The 23,596-nt window shown below is 35.1% G+C and overlaps 2 protein-coding genes across 2 annotated transcripts; one reads left to right on the top strand and one right to left on the bottom strand.

The window, feature by feature from the left end:
- Nucleotides 1-7,531: 7,531 nt before the first annotated feature.
- polr1c (RNA polymerase I and III subunit C) lies at nucleotides 7,532-11,713 on the bottom strand. The gene is made up of 9 exons (XM_051126359.1): nucleotides 11,581-11,713; nucleotides 11,263-11,334; nucleotides 11,049-11,156; nucleotides 9,212-9,344; nucleotides 8,904-9,023; nucleotides 8,587-8,739; nucleotides 8,270-8,419; nucleotides 8,067-8,183; nucleotides 7,532-7,984 (listed from the first exon to the last, which is right to left on the bottom strand). The coding sequence occupies exons 1-9, from the start codon at nucleotides 11,650-11,652 to the stop codon at nucleotides 7,866-7,868; spliced, it is 1,044 nt and encodes a 347-aa protein (XP_050982316.1). The 5' UTR covers nucleotides 11,653-11,713; the 3' UTR covers nucleotides 7,532-7,865.
- A 542-nt stretch (nucleotides 11,714-12,255) lies between these two features.
- pcgf6 (polycomb group ring finger 6) lies at nucleotides 12,256-23,552 on the top strand. The gene is made up of 10 exons (XM_051126360.1): nucleotides 12,256-12,684; nucleotides 13,806-13,905; nucleotides 13,995-14,091; nucleotides 14,386-14,441; nucleotides 14,545-14,604; nucleotides 14,738-14,858; nucleotides 16,839-16,866; nucleotides 17,050-17,148; nucleotides 19,912-19,998; nucleotides 21,656-23,552. Exons 1-10 carry the CDS (start codon nucleotides 12,544-12,546, stop codon nucleotides 21,701-21,703), a joined length of 837 nt encoding a protein of 278 aa, XP_050982317.1. The 5' UTR covers nucleotides 12,256-12,543; the 3' UTR covers nucleotides 21,704-23,552.
- Nucleotides 23,553-23,596: the final 44 nt, after the last annotated feature.

The following is a 23,596-nucleotide window of genomic DNA, read 5'->3' as shown; positions in this document are numbered from 1 at the left end:
TATTGGCTTGTTGGAAAAAAAGGGTTTTTGCTTTGTGTTTTTGAGAAGTTTTGTGAACAGACGACAACGTAGTCGAAACAATCCCTGTTCGCACTGATCTACGAAAATGCAACCATTACTCGAAAAAGTGTAACAGCTTATGCTGACGCTTCCGGTCTGGCAGTACGTGGGAAAGGAGACCAGAGGTCGTTTTTTTTAATGGATGTCAATGGAGGAGAGGTTTCACTGCACTGAATAAACAGCTTTTTAGAGGAAACAGCTTATCGTTTAATGAATCAACAGCCTATCTGCTAATTTTCAACATGTTTTACACGTTTAAACTATTTTTAGAGTTTTCCACAAAAAAAATTTGTTTTATAAGAAAAGTCACTGACTTTTTGCGACAGGTGGGATTCAGCTTATGGCACTTCTCATTTATTCCTGTGGTTTCCGTAAACGGTGATTGAGTGTTGCACAACTCTGACTAAAATTCAATGATGTCAAGGCTGTAATGTGATTGGTTATTAAGGGATACGTGATCCAAGTTAGCCGTTATGCTTTGTCCAATAGTAAGTAATACAGACCCTCTCATCCTCCCACTGATAACGGCAGTCAGAATAGAGAACAATGTCAAATTTACCGTCCCGTCCCTCCCATAGACGCTGCATTAGAATCACCCTCGCATTAGTGTTAAAGGAGTAGTTCACTTCCAGAACAAAAATTCAGAGATAATGTACTCACCCCTTTTTCATCCAAGATGTTCATGCCTTTCTTTATTCATTTGTAAAGAAAATATGTTTTTTGAGGAAAACATTTCAGGAATGTTCTTCATATAGTGGACTTCAATGGTGCCCACGAGTTTGAATGTCCAAAATGCAATTTAAATGCAGCTCCAAAGGGCTCTAAACAATCCCAGCAAAGGAAGAAGGGTATTACCTAATGAAACACTGGTAATATCGGTCAGATGTATATACTTTTTAACCTCAAATGCTCGTCTTGTCTAGCTCTGCCATGCACATGCGTCCTCTGTGTAAGTCAGGTAAGACGAAAAACTCCCATCTTATTTTCTCCTCCAACTTCAAAATAGTTCTACATCGCTGTTTTACCTTATTTTGTAAACGTCATTTGACCTTCTTTGCATATTCACTTTGTAAACACTGGGTCGGTACTTTTGTAGTGATGTAGGACAATTTTAGAGTTGGAGGAGAAAATGACATGGGATTTACGATACTGATGACTGTTGAAATGCATCATCAGTCTTGTGAAAAGGCTCAATAGACTAGATTGAACGTGTAATATGCATCTACATGACCTCACCGTTTTCGCTAATTTGCATTTTTGTAGTTTACACAGATGATAAAGGTATCGTTTTCAAAAGCTTGAACTTTGAAACCAGTTTGCGTCTTCAGGCCTACAAAACTCTGTTGTCGTGTAAATGAATGGCCAGAACTCATAAAATGTTTTTTGTTGAAAGCTGTTGTGAAAACGCCCCCTTGGTTTGTTTGTCTTCGCTGGTTTAAGGTGGACTCCCAGTCTGTCTGAGCTATTTTTAGCTGAATGGACAGCTGGTATCCAAGCCTGACCAGCTGAAAAGTGCCTAAAACCTACCAAAAATCATCTTAAAACAACCTAATCTGGTCTGCTGGTCTCATAGCCTGGTCAGACTGACCTGCTGACTTGTTTTAAAGGGGTTTTAAGGCTATTTAAATTGATAGTTCACTCAAAAATGAAAATTACCCCATGATTTACTCACCCTCAAGCCATTCTAGGTATATATGACTTTCTTCTTTCAGACGAATACAATCGGAGTTATATTAAAAATGTCCTGGCTCTTCCAAGCTTTATAATGGCAGTGAAACGTTGATTTTTTGAAACCCAAAAAAGGTGATCCATCCATCATAAAAAGACATCCACACGGCTCTGGGGTGTTAATAAAGGCCTTCTAATGATCTGGACCAATGTGTTTGTTTAAGAAAAATATCCATAAATAAAAATCTCTAGCTTTTGCTAACTGGTACTCTCTCATGAATGCTCGTGTGACAGTTAGTGGAAGCTACAGATTATGATTTTAAAGTTTTAAATATGGATATTTTTCTTACACAAATGCATCGACACAAATGCATTGTCTTTTTCAACAGACTTACCAAATGATATATTCAGTAGTCTGGTGAAAAAGTACATTTGCTGGTCTTAGATGGTTTAAACCGGTCTACATACTAGCTAGGACAACCAGCTGGTCTCCTGAAAAGTGCCCTCTTTAAACAAGCCAACAAAACACTGTATGATCTTAAACCTAATCTTGTTTGCTAGTCTCCCACTTTGGTCTGTTGACTGGTTTTAAATGGTTTGGGGGCACTTTTCAGCTGGTCAGGCTGGGAGACTAAAGGGCAGCCTGACCATGATAAGAGACCAGCCTAAACCAGCTAAGACCAGCAAACCAGTTTAGAAATGTCAGCTAAGAACACCTTTAAATCAGCCTAATCTGGTTTGCTGGTCTCCCAGACTCTTCTGTTGACTGATTTTTTTTTTACAGTTATTTTTATAAAAATAATACAATTTATATATTTTTTAAGGTCAAATGCTCATCTTGTCTTACTCTGCCTGAGCTGTGTGTTCTGGCTCAGGACAGTTTGGGTATGTTGAAAAACTCTGATCATATTTTCTCCCTCAACTTCAAAATATATAGCGTCCTATATCGCTGTTTTACCTTTTTTGTTAAGGGTGTTTGATCTTCCTTGCATGTTCACTTTGCAAAGACTGGGTCGGAACTTCTGCAATGATGTAGGATGATTTTGAAATGATTTTTGAAGTTGAGGGAGAAAACTGTTTTTTGACATACCCTGTCTTGAGCCAGAACACACAGTTCAGGCAGAGTAAGACAAGACGAGCGTTTGAGATTAAAAAGTATTTAAATTGTTTTTTTTGTTTTTTTTTTTTATGAAAATAACTGATTTGGTTTGCTAGCTAAGACCCTTCTTCCTCGGCTGAGATCGTTCACAACTGCATTTGGGATCGTTTGAAGCCGCATGTAACCTGCATTTTGGAAGTTCAACTCGGGGGACCATAGCAGACCATTATATGGAGAAAAATCCACCCCCCCCCCCAAAAAAAAAAAAAACAACAACACAATTTCTTTAGGACTGAAGAAAGAAAGACAGGAACATCTTGGATGACAATGGGGTGAGTACATTTTCTGTAAATTGTTGTTTTGGAAGTGGACTTCTCCAGTTTAGGTTGGTTTAAGCAGGCTTTTTTTAGCAAGGTGGTGCTTTGAGAATGCCAAAATCACCCGATGTTCTTGCATTAAACTTCCACTGCCATTTACGTCAAGATTGAGACATTATTCAAATTATTTGTCCCAAGTTGAAATCAAAAGCAATTTGTTTTATTAGGAATGGAAAGCTGAAGTCGTTAGGAAAAATGGTAATGTCCAGACAGTCGAAAATATTATAAGCTTTATCTTAATGAGCTGTCAAGCTGTGTTAAAGAAAATTCCACCCAGTGGGCAGAGGAACTGTGTGATCCCTACCTCATAATTTGCTTGCTTAGGAAAATACAGTATGTTTTATAAACAACAGCCCCGGCCAACAAGGATATGCGATTTTTCTTCTGTCTTTTTAAGCTTTGAGTGGTGTCTGCTGCTTGCCAAGAGCAAAGCTGAGTAATGAGACAGGATGGAGAGGAATGGAGAGTGCCAAGTGACTCCAGTCTCAACCAGTCTCAGCAGAACCATTCTAATGATGAGAGCCACACAATAGAAGGTGACCCACTTATTGTGCCGCGTTCCTCAGTGATTTGCCGTCTCCAAAGACACCCTGGCCCAATTTCAACGTGTACACATTGTGTGTGATTATGTATTTGCTTGTGCGTTATGGGTGGGCGGGTATTTGGTGGAATATGGCTCAAAATGATCTAGTGCAGATGTTGTGCCCAACCATAATAATGTGCCAAAATGTGACTAAGTGCACCTGGAAAAGGCAGAATTAATGTACGGAAATCACAAAGAACTTCTCCTGTCGAGCTCAACAAAAGAAATTAGATGCAAAGTGAAGTATCTGGATTGTGCATAAATCAGGATGAACTTCATCAGGTGCTCTGGTGTTTGTAACATCCAGCGAGAAAAAACAGGATTTCATGCATAATCCTTTCATTGTGCTGACTCCAGCTCTCATTGTGCCAAACAATGCCCTACAGCCTAAACGTAAAGCTACTTTAGACGCATCTGCCTCTGGCAACAGCAGCATATGCTGGACATTAGCTCTTGTAATTCAGTCAGCATGTTTGTATGTAACTCAAAACAGACAGGAACCTCAGCATGTGCTCTTTAGAAGCACTGATAGCAAATATTCATTACATATCTGTTGGGGATGATCTGTATAAAATATAGGGATTTTCAAGATGGAAACTTTCCAAGCAAGTACTAAAAAAACACCCCACACCGAGTTCACTGAACTGAACACGAAGGCAAATTTTCAGGTCACTGCTACGATGAAAGGAAAACGCCTCTGTTGCACTGCATTATTTAGTCCTACTGGCACAACGAGATGTTTAAACAGTGTCAAGAGGAGTACGTCTAATTAATCTAAGTACATTTCAGAAGACTGAATTGATTGCCTCCATCACCATTCCTTCCAAGATAAGGCATTTGATTTCAGTGATAGAAAGCAGAGCTGGCAGGCAAAATAAAACTAGACAACGCTTAGTTCTTTTTTTTTCCTAGTGGAAACTATGAAGATGGATGATCCAAAAGAAACGGAAACAAAAATCTAGTATATGCATCCAAGAAGTGATGGCCTGGCCAGTCACATTACATTGCTAGTCTGCGGTCTTATAAATATAAGGAAGTTTAAAATTATTTTATTACTTTAAAAATCAGAGTATGAGCAATGGTGGGGGGTCAAAATGACTAACTGGATTCAATACAATAAAAAGACAAAAACAGAGCATGGCACTAGCAATGCCAAGATCATGAGTTTGATTTTCAGCAAACTGAACATGCATGCAAATAATAAAAATGTGCCCCTTCAATGCAATGTAAGTTTCTCAGATAAAAACGTGCCAAATGAATACCTGTAAATACAATCAGAGGCTAGTCAAGAAACTGACATAAAATCAAATTAAATAAAATCCAACTAGTCAAAATTACTATTTAGGAGTTTATCGTAATCGACTTTAGGCGATTTGACATTACTGAGTATATCGCAAAAACCAAACAAAAACACACCCAGAGAGTTCAAGCGTAAAATCATGCTTTCACTTTGTGATTTAGTCTATTAAAATACATTTTGAATTCACCCAAAATTCACGATAAGGGGGCTCATCATATCAAATATGACTTATCTATTGACTTATCGTATGAGTGTTGTGTCATTTATATGTATATAGTTTAATATAGTTAATATCACAGTGTATTTTTACCTGAATATTAGTACATTGGAAATATGATCTTGATTTTATAAAACAGTCCAATAAACAAGAATTTAACATTAACTGACTTACATTTTAAACACAAGTTCCTGTTTTTGCTCTATTTCAACAACGAAAATGGTTTCAAACAAAGCACAGCAGAACTGTTTTTGTCATGCGCTAATTAGCATATTCATGACATCATTGCGTCGTATTGCCTTTTGTGACCCTGGACCACAAAACCAGTCATAAGTATAAATTTCTCGAAATTGAGATTTATACACCATCTGAAATCTGAATAAATAACCTTTCCATTGAAGTATGGTTTGTTAGAATAGGGCAATGTTTGGCCGAGATACAACTATTTGAAAATCTGGAATCTGATGGTGCAAAAAAATCAAAATACTGAGAAAATTGCCTTTAAATTTGTCTAAATGAAGTTCATAGCAATGCATATTACTAATTAAAAATTAAGTTATGATATATTTGCGGTATGAAATTTACAAAACATCTTCATGGAACATGATCTTTACTTAATATCCTAATGATTTTTGGCATAAAAGAAAAATCGATAAGTTTGACCCATCCAATGTATTTTTGGCTATTGCTACAAATATACCCGTGCAACATAAGACTGGTTTTGTGGTCCAGGGTCACATTTGTTTGCCTCTCTGTGCTCACATAATGTATTTTAATGCAGCCAAATTCACAATAAAACTGTCTTCATTTATATATTTTACTGTTTCTGTTGTCAGACAACAGGATGAATATGAAATATTAACTGAGACTACATAACCAGCTCTCTCTTCCAAGATGTTAATCTGAACAAAAATCTGATTTATAATTGAGCCGTCATCTGATAAAATCAAATACACATAAGATAAGACAAGACAAAGTCAGTGGCTGTGCTGTGATTTATATTTGCATGTAAAATTAGAGAAGCACTGTTCCTCTCAGCTGCTCACTGAACAGAGCCGACGCACAGAGATGTGTGCGCATCAGGAAAGCAAGACCTCGCATTCATGTGGCAGTACTGGAGAGTCTCCGAAGCTAGTCCTGTAAGTCCTAGTCCGAGACTTGTCCTAGAAGTCACTAGGCACTTTTTTGGAAAAAAAATCACTAAGTTGGCAAAGCTGAACAAAACACAACAGTGTTTCTTTACTGTATCAATTAGCCGTTTGAATTAATCGGTTGAATGAATGACTCAATGACTCACTCACACAGTGATTTGCTGACACCTAAAATGTTTCCCATGTTTCTCCCAAAATCATTTCAAATATCACTATTAATGTTTTGTTTTCAAAACATCATTTATGCATTTGTAACTGCAAGTTAAATGCATTTATGTCCTGCATTAAACAGTCCTGCATTGCAAACACATTTGGTTTACACCAGGGGTGGTGAACGCCGGTCCTGGAGAGCCGCAGCCATGCAGAGTTCAGCTCCAACCCTAATTAAAACTCACCTGCCTGTTGCTTTCTAGTAACACTTCAGACCTTGATTAGCTTGTTCAGGTGCGTTTAATTAGGGTTGAAGCAAAACTGTGCAGGGCTGCAGCTCTCCCGGGCCAACGTTCGCCACCCCTGGTTTATACTGATTTCATTTGACTGGTAACAGCCTTATAGTGTCTTACTATTTAAATGTATTGATTAAATTTAAGAATTTGAATGCATACATTTAATGTAGAAAAAAAATGGCCTTACAAAGATAAAAATGCCCATAAAAGGTAAAAATCACTTTAGGCTTATTGGAAAAGTTAATTCTGTTACTCCTGCAAACTAACCATCACACAGAATATGAAAAATATCAAAAGTTTTGCAGTCCTAAACTTGCCAAAATACCAGCACAATAACATGCTCAGCAAAATATCATATCATCATTTTTTGTCATTATCGCACACCCTCAATCATATTAGAAATTTCATATGCACATTCGACAGCACATCAATGTGCAGGCATGTTAATGACCCTATATGAAAATCAGTCACAAAATTTAAAGAAAACATCAAAAGTAACCAGTATTCCAACAACTCAAAAATGGGTCTTAACTTACCTACAACATAATATAAGGATTAAAAATACAAAGACAAAGGCATGGTGTTTTGTTTAAAAGTTCACTACAAAGATAAAAATTCATAGACAATTAGTCATTTTGTCAACAAAAGTTTAATATACATGGAAAAACATAAATACGTCACAAAATGTGTTCGTGTTGTGTCAAATATGTGACTTGCATAATTATGTTTTGTTATAGCTGGACATCTCAAACAAAACAGATCAACTTGACTAATAAGAAACAAACTTGAATGTCAAGAAATCTCGAGAAGGCTGTAAAGTTGCTCACTGGAATTTGTATGAATTCACACATGTGAAAGGAGTTTTTAGCTAAAGCTTTAAAAGATATGTACAGTGTCAGTAAACCAATCCCATGACTTCATTCAAAGCTATAGGATGAGCGTGACTGGCCTTATTTTCTTTCATCTAGTCCATTTCTGCTGTATCAAGCTCTGTGAGAAACTTCTGGCACTTAGAGATGAGGACATTAATGGCCTCAGTAACCAGGACATCAGGAGGGAGGATCCCCGTGGACTCAACTGAGACTAAAAAGAAAACACAGAGGGGAGATTTAACAATGCATTTGGTAAATCACCAAACAAACTTAACTTTCAGTTGCAAACATACATATAAAATGATCCCGCACTCTGCCCAGTTTCACCAAGTTCTTCAAGTCGTCATGCCGAAGAACTTCTCTGCTGCATGTGTCTAAACGACTGTTGACAACTTTAGCCACCTTCCTTCCTGAAATGTATCATTATTAGATTATAACACAGAAACAAAAGTACCAGATATCAACACTACATGTGAATAAAGCAAAACAGTCCTACCGTTCACATTCTGTATCTCAATAACTCCTGGTGAGAAGCAGCGCTTTAACCTCTCTGCTTGTTCTCCCTCAATGGTCTGTAATAATGTGATTTCAGGAAGAAGTCTGTAGCTCGCGGTGGCCACGGGAGAAAACTTGGCGTGATCCTTGCCTGTGAGGTGCAAAGCTTTCCAGTTAATCACACAGTTTATAAATATACAGGAAGCTAGGGACTGGACGTTGGAGTTATATAATAACTAAACCTTTATTAAAGGAAAATACATATGCCTCACTGGAAATCAAAGATCTATTTGGTTAGGAGCCTCTTATATTACTTGCCTATTCCTTTGACACAGTGCATGACTATATCAAGTTCCTGCCCTGGTCGAAGTTGTGCCAGGAGAATGTCCCCATGCACAGGACCAATCTTGGCATCTGCAAACACATCGGCTTGGTTTCCAATTGGGAGCCATTTTATGTCACCTGAGTAGACTGAAACCAAACACAAGAGTGAAGTGACATACTGTCAACAGGACAGTGATAAACAGAATGTTTTGACATGGTTCGCAAAAAATATCCACGTAAATGTTGCCACTGTTTATGTTCCAAACTTGAAGAAATTACTTACGTGGAACACAAATTTAGATTTTACTCACCCATATGATTGAGATATAACTCTTTGGGATCTGAAGAGTCTTTAGGGGCTCTAGGATTCCTGGTGCATTTTACCTTCAGCTGAAGCTGAATTGTATCAATTTCAGTGCCTTCCTGATCCTCTGACAAACACAACACATATTATCATTTAGATTAGTATGTGAAAACAAAGAATAATAAACTGTCCTAGACCATTTTGGCTTCTGTAGCACCATTACAAAGATTACTTTCCTCAAGACAAATACATTTATTTACATAACTGTCGTTTTAAAGTTAAAACAAGCATTTTGTGAGTCCAGAATGTACTTACCCAAATTCCTGTACTCAAAAAGACGAGGATCTGCTTTAATGGGCACAAGACCAAGTCTATGGGATAGAATCTCATCTTGAATGATCGATGTGTTATTGTAAATGAAGACTTTTTCGATGGCCATCGTTGGGACCTAAATTTTCAAATAAGATGATCGTGATGAGTGTCAGATCCTGTTTCAAAAGCAGCTCATGATGATGGTAATATAACACGTATGGGCCATTCTACAGAATCGGGCCAATCTGCTGTCCCCCAACCAAAAAACACATTTAAAAAGCATTTAAGCATTCAAAACTTAGATGTTTACTAAAATCCTTTCATTATGTATTGAAAACCACAATAATATTTAAAATATCAGTTAGCTTAATACACTATATATAAAATCATCAATTAGTGGGTTCTTGCAATTGGGAGGTGGCTGTGAAGTGAAGTGAAGTTCAAGAAAAGATATTTATTTTATATAAACTATGACACTTGTATTAAAAAAAAAAAAAAAAAAAAAGTGTCCCGCATTTTCATGTCACTTCCGAAACAGTGTATGTTTTAGTCCATTGGCTGACACTGATTTTAACTACACCCCTACATTTATGATCAGGAAATATTTATGTGTCACTTTTTCTCATAGCTACATGGTCGACAGGCCCCATCATTCTGAGGTAAATGTGCTCAAATGTATGAAAAATCTGTGTGTAACTTTAAAGAATGTCACTAACGAACACCATTTTTTTTATAATCAAATACTTTTTTGGGAGTTATACCATAACATTCAGTTTTTATATGTGTGTACAACTGTTTATAACTGTGCTGGCAAACAATGTGCTGATTAGCATCTTTGAGTTAGGTTCAAAAGTATCTTAAATTGTCACTAACGAACAACGAAACAGTCATGACCAAAACATGTCATCATTGTTTCGGTAGTGACAAAAGGGAACACATAATCCTTTATTTGTAGAAAATAAATAAAATGTTAGTACAGTTATGCAAATGTTTTGTATTTTAGTATGTTGGTTACAATTCTGTAAAGTGATGTGGTCACCACCGAAAATGTGCATTGGATGTTTTGTCAAAAATAATATATGCTGAATTATCAGCTAAGATGTTATATTTTTTGGTTCAATGTATATTCAAACTAATGAATCTATAACTCTGAAATCAGTATGATCAACTTTTTGCCTTTTTGCAAAGAAAACCTGGTTCAGAATACGACACAAATCATAAATCACAACTGAAATACTGTGAAAATTACTTATTGATTTACCTCTGAAACTGTTTTCTTAAAATATAAAAAATATACCCTGATAGCACACATACATAGATGGAGACGTCTATTTGACGTTACATCTGGAAGACGTATTGTTTTAGAATGTTTGGTCTTCTGCAATACGTCTATAGGACGTTTCCTATCATATGTCAAATAGACATCTATTAGATGTCTAAAACTGACATCTTACAGACATCTGTCAAATGTCTGTACACCGCAGATGCTTTCGAGATCAAGTGATCTTTAACAGGCATCTTGCAGACATAGGTGTGCTGTCTGGATTTATATTTACAAGGATGATGTAAGCAAAATCTTAATAGATCAATATAACCCTTCTTATTAAATTATTTATTACTGTGTTTTGGTAGTGACAAATATTGGGAGAGGACAAATATTCCAAAACTTTCTGAAAATACAATATGAGAATTAAATGTACATTGGATATTATACAATTTGCATACATACAGCGTTTGTGGAAAGACGTTTTTCAAGACGTTTCCAACTGTGACTTTTTACCAGTTCTGTAGAATGGCCCATATACAAGCAGTCACTACTGACATAAATCATCAGACATACCTCAGCCAGTAATATACGGCGAAAAGCATTGGCGATGGCAGCGTCTATTCCAACCATATCAAACTCCAACGTGTTCTCATCCGCTTGAACTATATCGATCCTGAAGTTCTACAAAAACAAAATTACAAGATTTTTATCAACCATATAAAAAAACGCCTGACTTCGCAGCAACTACATTCATTTGAATAAAAGACACCTTGTACATTTCACACACCTTTTTGAATTTTTCAAAATTCCATGTGTCATCGTAACCAGGATAATTTCCTGGATAATCTGTAGTATGGACCTGTAAATATAGTAAATTATAGTTACATATGTAGTTTACCGAAAGACATTCTAATAAACAATCATCGTGTGATCATATAAATCTAATAAGCAACAATCTCAGCAGTTTGTGTACGAAGAAACCTGCACGACATGTGCAACGTTATATTGTTAAATAATGAACGCTTATATTGACAATGAAACTGTCTGTATAGACATAAACACACACTGAACATTATATAAATATCCCGCAGAGGTCATAACTTACATTTTTTACGCCAAATTCACCCAATATTACTCTATCACGAATTTCATCCACGTTGCTCATAGGCGCCGCCATCTTTACTGTTATGAATCTGTTTCACCGGCAGAGGGAAGAAAACTCCTACTCAAAAACTCCATTTGAAAACAAATATAATTTTTAATACGCTTTATACTTAACAAAAGATTAAAAAATTATAAAACAGATCATTAGCATACATTTCAAAAATAGCCAAATATAAGTTTTAATGAAGGCTTTGCTTTGACGTTCTTTAAGCCCTTCAATATTTTTATTGATAACTCTAATAAACTGCTCCAAATCCTACAAGGTATCGACATATGCGAATATTTCGACTTTGTGGTGTGTATTTCACCATAGCCATTAAAACAATGTCGTTTGTTTTCCAATCTCCTATTTTTACTACGAAGAAAATAATAAAATATCGTGTGTTGGTGTAGTTCATTAAAACAAAAAGTGTATTTGGTACAATCTTTTCAAACGAAATCATATTATTTTACTTAATAGTCCATTTCAATAAATAACCCATGTAAAATCAGATGCCCCTGAATTTCTTATTCTGTGTTCTGGATGAGTCAAGTTGATGAGAAAACTACTAATATATATAGATATACATAATTTCTAAATATGTATTTTTGTAATATCTATATATAGTTTGTCAGCAATAATTTGTATTTTTATTTATACATTTTTATATTTATTTTTTTAACCATTTGTTTATGCGTTCCTATGGGGACTTTTATTCTATCCTCATTAAACTGCGTCACCGGAGTATTGCGCGCACACCGTGAAGGTGCACAAGTAGATTGAAGTGTTTCTAAACTTGTAAATGAAATTAACTATTTGCTACTCATCGTGAATGAAGTCATCCGGTCACTCCAGAGAGAGCAGACGGGCATTCGTAGTTGTTCTCTTGCAGTTGTTTTAAGGGCTTCGCTCTTTGCGTGCACTATGGACGGAACTGTGGCCAGAGTTGTGGAGGAGGGATCCACGCGTGGGTCCTTTCGGACAGACGCTTCCCTCAGCGGAGAGGATGAGAGCCGTGACACCGACCACAGCCAGAAATCCCATGAACAACATCATGACGACGAGGTACAACGATACACAAGCAAATTAGTTTTTATTTCAAAAGTACTTCAACTTGTAGGCTATAAGTTGTTATATCGCGTATAAGACGTAATGAACTAATACATATGTTTGTGTATGTTTCATATGTATATAAATTATACGTATATAAATAATACTTGTACTTATATACTTATACTTACATTTGTAATTTGTAAGTAAGATTAAGAACAGTAAGAGTTTTATGTTTTTAAAGAAGTCTCTTCTGCTCACCAAGCTTGCATTTATTTGATCCAAATACAGCAAAAGCAGAAATATTGTGAAATATTTGCACTATTTAAGTAACTGCTTTCTATTTGAATATATTTTAAAAAATTAATTTATTCTAGCGTCATTTATTTAGTCTTCAGTGTCACATTATCTTTCAGAAATCATTCTAATATGCTGATTTGCTGTTGAAGAAACATTATAAAATTTTTATTATTATTATCAATGTTTAAAGCAGATGAGTACATTTTGTTCAGGATTCTTTCATCAATAGAAAGATCCAAAGATCAGCATTTATCTGAAATAAAAAGCTTTTGTAACATTATACACAATACCATTCAAAAGCTTGGAGTCAGTATTTTTTTTATTTGTATTTTGTTTTGTAGGAAAGAAGTTATAGAAGTTAATATCTTTATTTAGCAAGGATGTTTTAAATTGATCAAAAGTGATGATAAATGCTGTTCTTCTGAATTTTCTGTTCATCAAAGAAAGCTGAAAAAAATTCTACTCAGCTGTTTTCAACATAATAATATTAATACTATATATATATATATATATATATATTTATTATTATTATTATTATTTTTTTTTTTTTTTATTGTTATTTTTTTTTTAAACAGCAAAATCAAAATATTAGAATGATTTCTGAACGATCATGTGACTGGAGTAATTATGCAAAAAATTTAGCTTTGAAAACAGGAATAAATTACGTTTCAAAACATATTCAGATAGAAAAGAGTTATTTTAAATAGTAAAAATATTCATGAATTTGTTTTTCCTGTACTTTGGATCAAATAAGGCTTGGCGAGCAGATGAGACGTCTTTAAAAAACATTAAAAATATTACTAATAATTTAATATTATGTTTGTTTTGTTTAAAAGCGCTCCCTGCCTCTTAGGGAATTTTATCCCTATATCCGCTGTGCCCTCTGCAATGGATTTTTTATTGATGCCACCACCATCACAGAATGTCTTCACACTTGTAAGTTCACCAGATTTTTTTGGGGGGTGATATAAACTGTGATCTATTCACTGTTATGCATCAATCCTGTTTATTTCCCCCCTTCACAGTTTGTAAGAGCTGCATTGTCAAGCACTTTTTCTGCAGCAACAGGTGTCCAAACTGCTCGATTGTTGTGCACCAGACACAGCCACTGTACAGTATCAGGTAACTTTAGTTTTATTGAGGTCTTTTTTATTGTTTTATATACTGTTCTTGTCAGTTTCAACGTTGGCAAACTGTGTGTATAAGGTGTAGTTTTGTTTACCGGTTTTGGTCTGTCACTGGAGATTTTGTATAGTTGTTATGTTCGAGACCATCCCTTGTGTCTAATTACTGGTGCCTAGCAATAACAGCCTCACATATGTCCTGGGGTCTTCAGGGATTCTCATGTGTTTTAGTGTTTAATTACTGGTTATGTTTTAGCATGGGAGTCAAATTTCCTCCTTTTTTCTCTTTTAGACCTGACAGGCAATTACAAGACATTGTTTTCAAGATGGTTCCATATTTGGAAGAGGGTTAGTCGAAAGTTTAATCTTTTACGCTTTCTTGTTACACTTTTGTTGTCCCAGTCAGAGACATTTCAGAGAAAATATGTTGTTTGTGTTCTTTCTTCTTCAGATGAAAGGACACGAATATATGCATTTTATAAACAGAGAGGGCTTGATATTCCTAAGCCAGGTTTGTTCAAGAATTCTTGAAAAGAATAAAGTTTATTCTTTGACTATATGTGCTTTTTAGTGCATAGCTGATGCTAATATTTTAATGAGCTTATGATGCAATATTATTTTTTTCTTTGGATTTTTTCCCCCAGTGGCATCTCCAGCTACATACCCAGTGAAGCCGCCTCAGAGACAGAAGAAAGACATGCTGTCTCAGTCTGTTTTCACTATTCCCTCAGAGCTAGATGTGTCTCTGATGTTGGAGTTTGTGGGGTCAGTAATGTTGATTTGTGGTTATGCTTACATCAGTGATGTCATTCGGTTTCTAGAGCTTTCAGCCAGTAATGACTTTTGACCAAAAAAAGCAAAGATAGGTTTTAATGTTTGCAATAACACACACCACTGAATCATTCAAAAAGGTCTGGAACATGCATTAAGAATATAAATAGGGTAAGTTTTAAGCTTCCTGAATGCTAGACAGGTTATGTTGTGTATCATCACTAGATGGAGCTAAACAGTCAAAAATCAAAACTTATTAAAAAAGCAATTTTCAACCTTTTTGATTAAAAGGCCTCCTGTTGTCCAACACCATATTCAAAGCTCCTCTTTATTGTCTGAGATATTTCACCTGATATTTCTACTGTAATTCTTCTTGTTTTCAACCTTTTTTGTCAATAGAACTGATCGGAAATTACAGAGGGCTTGTGGCAAAAATACTACAAAAATGCCCTGTAAATTCAAGACAAAGGGGCAAAAAAATGCCCCATAAATTCAAGATAAAGGGGCACAAAATGTCCCATGGATTCAAGACAACAGGGCAAAAAATGCTCCATGAATTCAAGATAAAGGGGCAAAAAATCCCCCATAAATTCAGGACAAAGGAGCAAAAAATGCCCCATAAATTCAGGACAAAAGGGCACAAAATGTCCCATGAATTCAAGACAACGGGGCAAAAAATGCCCCATGAATACAAGATAAAGGGGCAAAAAATCCCCCATAAATTCAGGACAAAGGGGCAAAAAATGCCCCATGAATTCAAAACAAAGGGGCAAAAAATGCCCCATGAATTCAAGATAAAGTGGCAAAAAATTCCCCATGAATTCAAGACGAAGGGGCAAAAAATGCCCCATGAATTCAAGATAAAGGGGCAAAAAATCCCCCATAAATTCAGGACAAAGGGGCAAAAAATGCCCCATGAATTCAAAACAAAGGGGCAAAAAATGCCCCTGCTCAATTAAATAACGTATTACGGCTGTCACGATTAAAATGAAATGTGAAAATAAATGAAAAGTGTCAATTCACTGAATTACATTTAGATTGGCTCACACTGCATATAATTGCTTTTATGCACTATATGGTGCAGCACTGAGCCCTGTAACCAATCAAATGCATTTCTGTTGAACTTAAGAATGCATTGACCAATCAGAGGCATTTGGATTATCTTTATGATGACACTCATCATAAAGAACACAGTGCAGATACGATGTAAATAAAAGATTAATTTCATAGCTTCAATGATTATAACGGGAGTTTTTGCATAACTTGTGCTAGACTTGTCTAACATCATGGACCAACATGTTTTGTCTGTGAAGCCAGAATGTGACGTGCCCAAAACGAAAAAGAAATGTTTTATGTTGTTTTCTATATTGATGTTAATGGTCATTATTACAGTATAAAGAGCAATAATCTACAACAATGGTTTTTGACATAATATTGCAGCCCTATGAGCTCCTGTTTTTTTATATGTAAAATTTCAACTTTAAACAGTCTATTGTTATTGAAAACAGTTTCAAATATTGATTGAAGTAATTGGGTAAATTTAAATATTTGACATTAAAGACAACATCTGATTTTTATGTTAAAAATACAAAAGGTTAAAAATACATTGCCCCTTAATGGAAAAGTTCATTTCTGAACCTGGTTTATACATAAATTATTAGTAATTCAGTTTGTGTTTCTAGAATATTCTGTGTGCTCATCAGTAAAAACATTCTTTTTTTTTGTATCTGTTTAATGAGGCCAGATTTTTGAATAATATTAAGTCATCTTTTGGCCTTCTTGCAAGTTTGCTGAGGCCCTTCAATGGGCCCTGGCCCCCTGGTTGAGAACCACTTGCTATGTGCTTTTGTTCTTGGCTGAAATCTGATTTTGCACACCTATTATTTGTAAATTGTTTGATTTATTACACAAGTACAATATATTTAATCTGTTTTTCTAATCTGATCTTTATTTTTACATATATTTGATTTACAGAGCTGAAGAGGGTATTAAGAACTATAAGGTAATGTTCATATTTTGTCAGTTTTTTTTAGTACACACACAACAAAAATAATGTACTTTGTATTCAGGAAGCGCACTGCAATATTATTTGTGCTTATGAAATATAAACACTTGAATCATTGTGTAGAATTGAGCTGAAATTGTGCTGTATCCCTGGCTGATTTTCCTTATTTTCACCTTCAAGCCCCTTGAGAGGAAGTACGTGCGTGTGTCAGGGGAAGCCACTGTCCGTCACGTGGAGCTCTTTATCAGGAGGAAGATGGAACTGAGTCAAAACTGCAAGGTGAAATACAGATTCTCTTTCCTCTTTATCTTTAGTCTCACCCACCGTTTTTGTGTATTTTGAATTATAAACCACACTCTGTGTCAGGGTAACTAACGTCTTGGTCTTAAACGACTTGTTTTCATTAAACCAGACACATAAATCCTGCCTCAGACGGTCAGCAATGTCAGAGGTCTGAAAGATATGTGGGGTGAACGTCCCCCAGCTGTGTCAGTCGCTTAATAATTCATACTGACAGGATGGGCAGAATGAATCGGACGCCACGCTTCACGCAGAGCAAAGATATGCTGAGTCATTTAATGCAAAATTGTTCTTTTTTCACTCCTTAACAGACTAAATCCAGCAGATTGTCGTCTTTAAGGTTTCCACAATGAGGTCATCATGTAAAAGTGTGATTAAAGAAATTCTGTTATTAGGATGTTCCATTCCCTCTCAACACTTCAGTGACTCTGTCACACTTCACAATCCTGCCATGTTGCTGTTTAATTAGTTTCCCCCTAATCCCAGTTAGGATTTGAGTCCTTGAAAAGAACCACAGCTCAGTCAAGCATAGAAATGACTGTCTGTAGTTGAGAATAGCAGTGATTATGTTTGAAAAGAAAATCTAGTGCTTTTTCTAGAGTTATATTTTTCAGCTGTCGCTTTTGCAGACTGACACAGGCGTCTCCAGTTTAAGAGCCATATTTTTGACTGGTAACACTTTATTTTACACTGTCCTTACTATAGTAATAATAGTGTATTATGAATAGACCAGCATCTGATCACAAACCAAACTCTAATCCTAACCCTATATAGTGTATGTTGTTAATTAATATTACCTAGTACTTCATTGTATATTTACACTGTTACAAGAACATACAACAGATTTACAAAAAATACACTTTGCACTTTTTTCTGTAACACTTTACAATAAGGTGTCATTTGTTAATAATAGTTAATGTATTAACATGAACAAACAATGAACAATACACTTATTAAACTATTAATCTTTGTAAATGTTTAAAAAATCGTTGTTCATTCAGTGTTATTTCACAGTGCATTAACTAATGTTAACAAATACAAATTGTGATTTTTAATAATGCATTAGAGAATGCTGAAATTAACATGAACTAACATGAATAAATGCTGTACAAATCTTGTTTATTCTTAGTTCATGTAAACTAATGTAGTTAACTAATGTTAACTAATGAACATTGTTGTGAAGTAACTTTTTTTTTTTTTTTTTTTTTTTTAGCATTTATACATTTGATTCGGCTGATTTAATGTATATGGGTTCAGTTAAAGTTAAGTTTAACTCACAGCATTTGTGCTATAATTTTTGATCACCACAAAATTATTTTCCACTTCTCTCTCCTTTTCTTAAAAAAAGAGCAAAAATGTTTCTATGACAGCACAACATTACAAATGTTAAAAAATTTAAAAAGCTTAAATTTGAGTGTATATTTCAAAATTCTGACTTTATTCTTACAATTCCAAAATTATATCTCACAATTCTGATAAGAAAAAAACTGCTTTTCCTCTCGGCTCAGAATCATGAGTCCACACTTCTGTTTTGTTTTTGTTTTTTCCTCAGAATCGACAAACTTGTCATTGTTGAGTTAAATTGAGTTATAAAGTCAAAACTAGAAGATTTAAACTTACATTTGCAAGAAAAAATCAGAATTGTGAGATAGAATAGGTAAATGTTATGTAAAATGTTGTAGGTTTAACTAGTATTTCATGCTGTAACTGTAGAGCTAAAACAATGGTCCACATGAACTGCATATGTGAATATTAAGTAGACAGATTGTTTAAATCAGATTTATGCTTTTAAAGTAGAGTAATCATAGCAGTTGTTATCCATTGTGGTTTAAACGTCTATGTTTAGCTTCAAAAGGCATCTTTGATGACCATATTCTATAAAAATAGTGCCAAAGGCACATCCAAATACTTTTTTTCTTTTATTCTGTGGATTTTACCCATTTCCCTCCACTTGTTCCCTCCACAAGCGTTTTCTGCCATCACAATGTTGCGCAGCTGTGTGTGACGTCTACTCCAAATTGGTCTATAAAATTGTAAGATTTCCATTTTTGCCTTTAAATCCGTTGTAAATTGGCCCCATTCACTTCCACTTAAAGTGCTTCTCATTTAAAGTAGAATTGCATCTTTTTGTGTGTGTAATTAACATTAATTGCAGTATTCCGATCTATTGTTACATGCAGCCGTTGTTAGTAAAGGCTCCTTGCATGTTGTGAGGCTAACAGTCGTATCTGGATTACTGGCTTAAGGGTTTTTCTTGGCGTTCAAGCACTCAGTGCTGATTAGCTAAGACTGATCTGGCCCGATGAGGAATACCTTATAGTGCCAGGGACATCTACTGGGATAGAGGTGAAAGAGGAGACACAAGGGTTTGTGTGCCTCGCTCCAGGACAGCCCGCTGTGCCCTGCTCCACATACTAGACTCTAAAAATTGTCTAATCATTTTGGGAATAGTCTGAGGCTGTATTGTATATTCATATGGAGGCTTGAAATGCATTTCCATCTGGCATTTTAGGGTCACTGTGAAAAAGCACTCCTCTAAAAAGCTTGAACTCACTGGAATCCCACCTCCAACTTTTATTAGTGATGTTTGCTAAGGCAAGAATCCATGTTTTTTTTGCTCATATTACTTTTTTGTGAAGCTTTTTCTCTTTGCGTTGTGATATTGTCAGAAATGATACGTCGAAACATTCTGTTTTGAAAAAAACACTTACATGAACATTTACGTTCTGCTTTATTTGGCAGGTTGATGTTGTGTGTGGAGAGCATCTTCTTGAGCAGTGCCAGTCTTTAAGAGAAGTTTGCAACACCATGGGAAAAAATGCGTTGCAGGTGGGTGTCTGATATAATGTACCTAATGTATTTGTGCTTATTATCGTTGCAAAAAGTAAAACGGCTTAAGGCACAAAGAATTGCTTAAAGGGATAGTTCATCCAAAAATGAAAAATTCTGTCATGAATTTTTTTTTTGTCCTTGTAATGGCATTTTTCTAACTTTATTAAAAAGTATGTCATCTTGTATGTCAATTTTTTTTTCAAATTATATTTTTTAAGCTTTTTAACATTTCTAATTAAAACAACAGAATAAGATCAAGTAGAATTAGAATAAGTTACGAATCAAATAAAATCAGTATTAACAAAATTAATTTGTACTACAGAGGTGGCACAGAAGAACACAAAAGTGGCTTGTTGGTGTATTTTCATGTTTAATGAGGCTTAGGGGTGGCATGAGTGCAGTCAAATTAATAAATTCATGTGGAGATTAATGTTTTAAATAACATTTTGAATACAGAAATATTAAATGATTTTAATAACTGAAAAGATACTTTAAAATCAAACTAAACCTGCCAGTAGGTGGCGACAAGTCACTGATTTAATTACTGAATCATTCATTCCTTTGATTTGTTCTAATGGCTGATTCATTCAGGTATAAGGCAAGTGACTCTCTTTATGAATGGGAAATTGAATCATTGACTCACTAGATTTGCAACGGACATGTGCAGCGGTTGTGACTTGTTTCAGACTATTCTTGACGACGAAATAGAGCAATAGTGTTATAGTCAGACAATGTAAGTCACTTAATATTAACTTCTTATTTCAACTGTTGTATTAAATCAGTATCTCATTTACAAACTCCCTTAAAAATCATTAAAAGCGGTCACTCATCTTAGTTCATCGCAATCTCACAAAGTTCCATTATAATCAACGAAACTCTCTACACTGCACAATTAATCTCTTATTTACGCTCTCTCTATACTTTGTTTATGTAAGGATTCGTGAGATATGTCTGTGATACATTACTCAACATTGCAAAAACACATAGAAACTTCTGAAGCTCCCCTCAGCACAAACACCAAAATGCAGATCGGAACAGTCGCACATGGTGCTCCTAAATATTTTTTCATGGTCGCACACAGTAGTTTTCAGTCGCAAATGCGGAGCACTGTAGAGCCCTGTACAGGTTTGGAACTACTTGAGAGTGAGTAAATGACAATTTTCTTTTTTGGGTGAACTATCCCTTTAAGAATTGTTCAGTCAGTAGCAGTATCGCTGAGATGTTTTAGAGAAAATGAGCCTCATGTAAGCTGTTAATAAGTGTGAAAAACAGGCGCCTTGCACAGTTTCTGTCTCACCCTTCACACAGCATTACATTAGAGCCTTACCTGTGACCTTAAGTCTATAAAAATAGCATTCACAGTAAAAAAAGAGACAGAAAATTGACCTCTCTTTCTTTGTTCTGTATGTGTTGTAGAGGCATCAATAACAAAGACTTTAAGTAATTTTTCAGATGACATTTGTGACAATCCATAATGATAAATCTGACATTAAAATTTCATTATTTTCAGCAGCCATTACTCCTCAGAAATCGTTCTAATATGCTAATTTACTGCTCCAGAAACATTACTTATTATTATTATTAGCAGTGTTGAAAACGATAGAAACAAATCGTTTCTATTATTTTTGATCAACTTCTTTCTTTCCATTTTTAGGATGGCATGCTGGTTCTGCATTTCGGACTTGTTCTACCTGCTCAGTAAGGAGGGAAGACAGAAAGACCAACTACTGTGAAAACTACATTGTACAGTTGTTTATTTCAAGGGCTAAACTCAATTTTATTGTATAACAGTTAATCTATGCAGTGATTCTTTGTCTTCCTGGTTGCCTTCTGCTCAAAAAGATTAAGAATATGTCAGCATTTGAGCAAATGCATTAAGAAACAGAGCTAATGAGCTCCAGAAGATACTGTTTGTTTGTTTGTTTGATTATCAGTTACAATTTCTACGACTTTGAGGGTTCTGTAGATTTTATACATTTGCTAAGAAAAACACAGAATAAGTCATTATTTTCCACCTTGTCCGTTAGAATATATTGTTTGACATGAATTTTGTCTTGTTGTGCCTCGTTGAACTGACAAAAAGTAAATCAGTACTTTAAATAATTCACTTAAGTACCTAAATTCTGAAGTATTTAATTCTGTAAGGCATTTAAGATGTTCGTTTACTGTCTTTCTCTCCTCAGCTCTTCCAAGGGTCTTTGTGATTGTGGTTGTCTTTGTTCATATTAGGTTGAAATCTTTTTGTATTTTTGAGCCATATTGTGTTAATTACAAGGCCTTTGGGGGTAAACATTTTTCAAATATGTGTTTTCATCTTTTGTAATGTTGTACTTTAAGACTTCTTCATTTTTAAAGCAGCTGTACAACTACATGATAAACTGTGCATGGCCAGACACACATCATTGCATAAATTCTATGCAAATATTGTGCATCCATTTTCTTTCAGTCATCTTTTTAATTTTGGGAAATATTAGTGCTGATATTATTTTTTTATAATTATTTAATCAAAAAATAGCCTAAATGTTAAAAAGCATCTTTCACCTCATGTAATGCTAGTCACCTGTATAGGTTTCTTTATTGAAGCTATTATCACAAAATATTCTGGAGAGTCTGAGGCTCAGTGTAAGAGTGAGAGGAGGAGAGAGCTGCTTCGCACTAACCCACAGGGACTGTTGAAAATGGTTTCCAAGGTAACTGCCTTATACACCCTGCATGATTTCACCTGTCTGCGTGCTACATCACATTAAGGTTCAGATATTGTTTATGACAGTGTAAATACTGAAGGTAAAAGCTTGTTCAAATTTAAGTCCAGCTGTTGTTTTTAACACTGTACAAGTATATAATGCTAACCATTGATGTATCTGTTTTAATATATCTCTATGACTCTTTTACCTTACTCATGAATTTTTTAGATTCAGCACTGTCTTGGTGATTATAAAGGAAGCTAACTGACCTTTTTCTAACAAGACAGTGACTCTTAAAAGGGCATCTGCCATATTTTTCGGTGATTGACAGGCTTTCAAAACAACACAAAGCAGAAGCCCTGTGTCTGAGTGTAGGGTGTTATATCTTTAAATTCTACCTCTTTTGTCTGTGGAGAGAGAAGAAACCTATTAGCCTATAAAACGAGGTCACCTTTCTGTCTTGGGTATAGTTAATGCAGTTTAGATGTACAATTAAAAGTTAAAGGACTGTGAGATTTTTCTTTAAGAACATTTTCCTTTTGTTCTATTTATTTTCTGAAGGATCATGTGACACTGAAGACTCCAGTGAGAATTAAGCGTTACCATCACAGGAATAAATTGGTATAAATTTTAGCAAATAAATGCAGCTTTGAGTGTAAAAACTTATTTCAAAACCATTCAAAATCTTACAGACCCAAACATAGTAATGTAGCTCTACAGAACATTGTTTATAAAGGCTCAAACCATAAAGAATAATCAAAACCACTATGGCTAATATAAATGAGTTGCAAGTAACGTGCTGAATCTTGAGTCTTTAGTGAGTTTTATAAATAAATAGCTATAAAGAGCAGTGGAATAACATTAAAAGCCTGTGATGCATGTTTATTTACATGGGACAGATAAGATGTTGA

Source organism: Labeo rohita, chromosome 13, assembly GCF_022985175.1.
Source record: "Labeo rohita strain BAU-BD-2019 chromosome 13, IGBB_LRoh.1.0, whole genome shotgun sequence".
In the NCBI taxonomy this organism is placed as follows: domain Eukaryota; kingdom Metazoa; phylum Chordata; class Actinopteri; order Cypriniformes; family Cyprinidae; genus Labeo; species Labeo rohita.
This window is presented reverse-complemented; position numbering and strand designations above follow the sequence as displayed.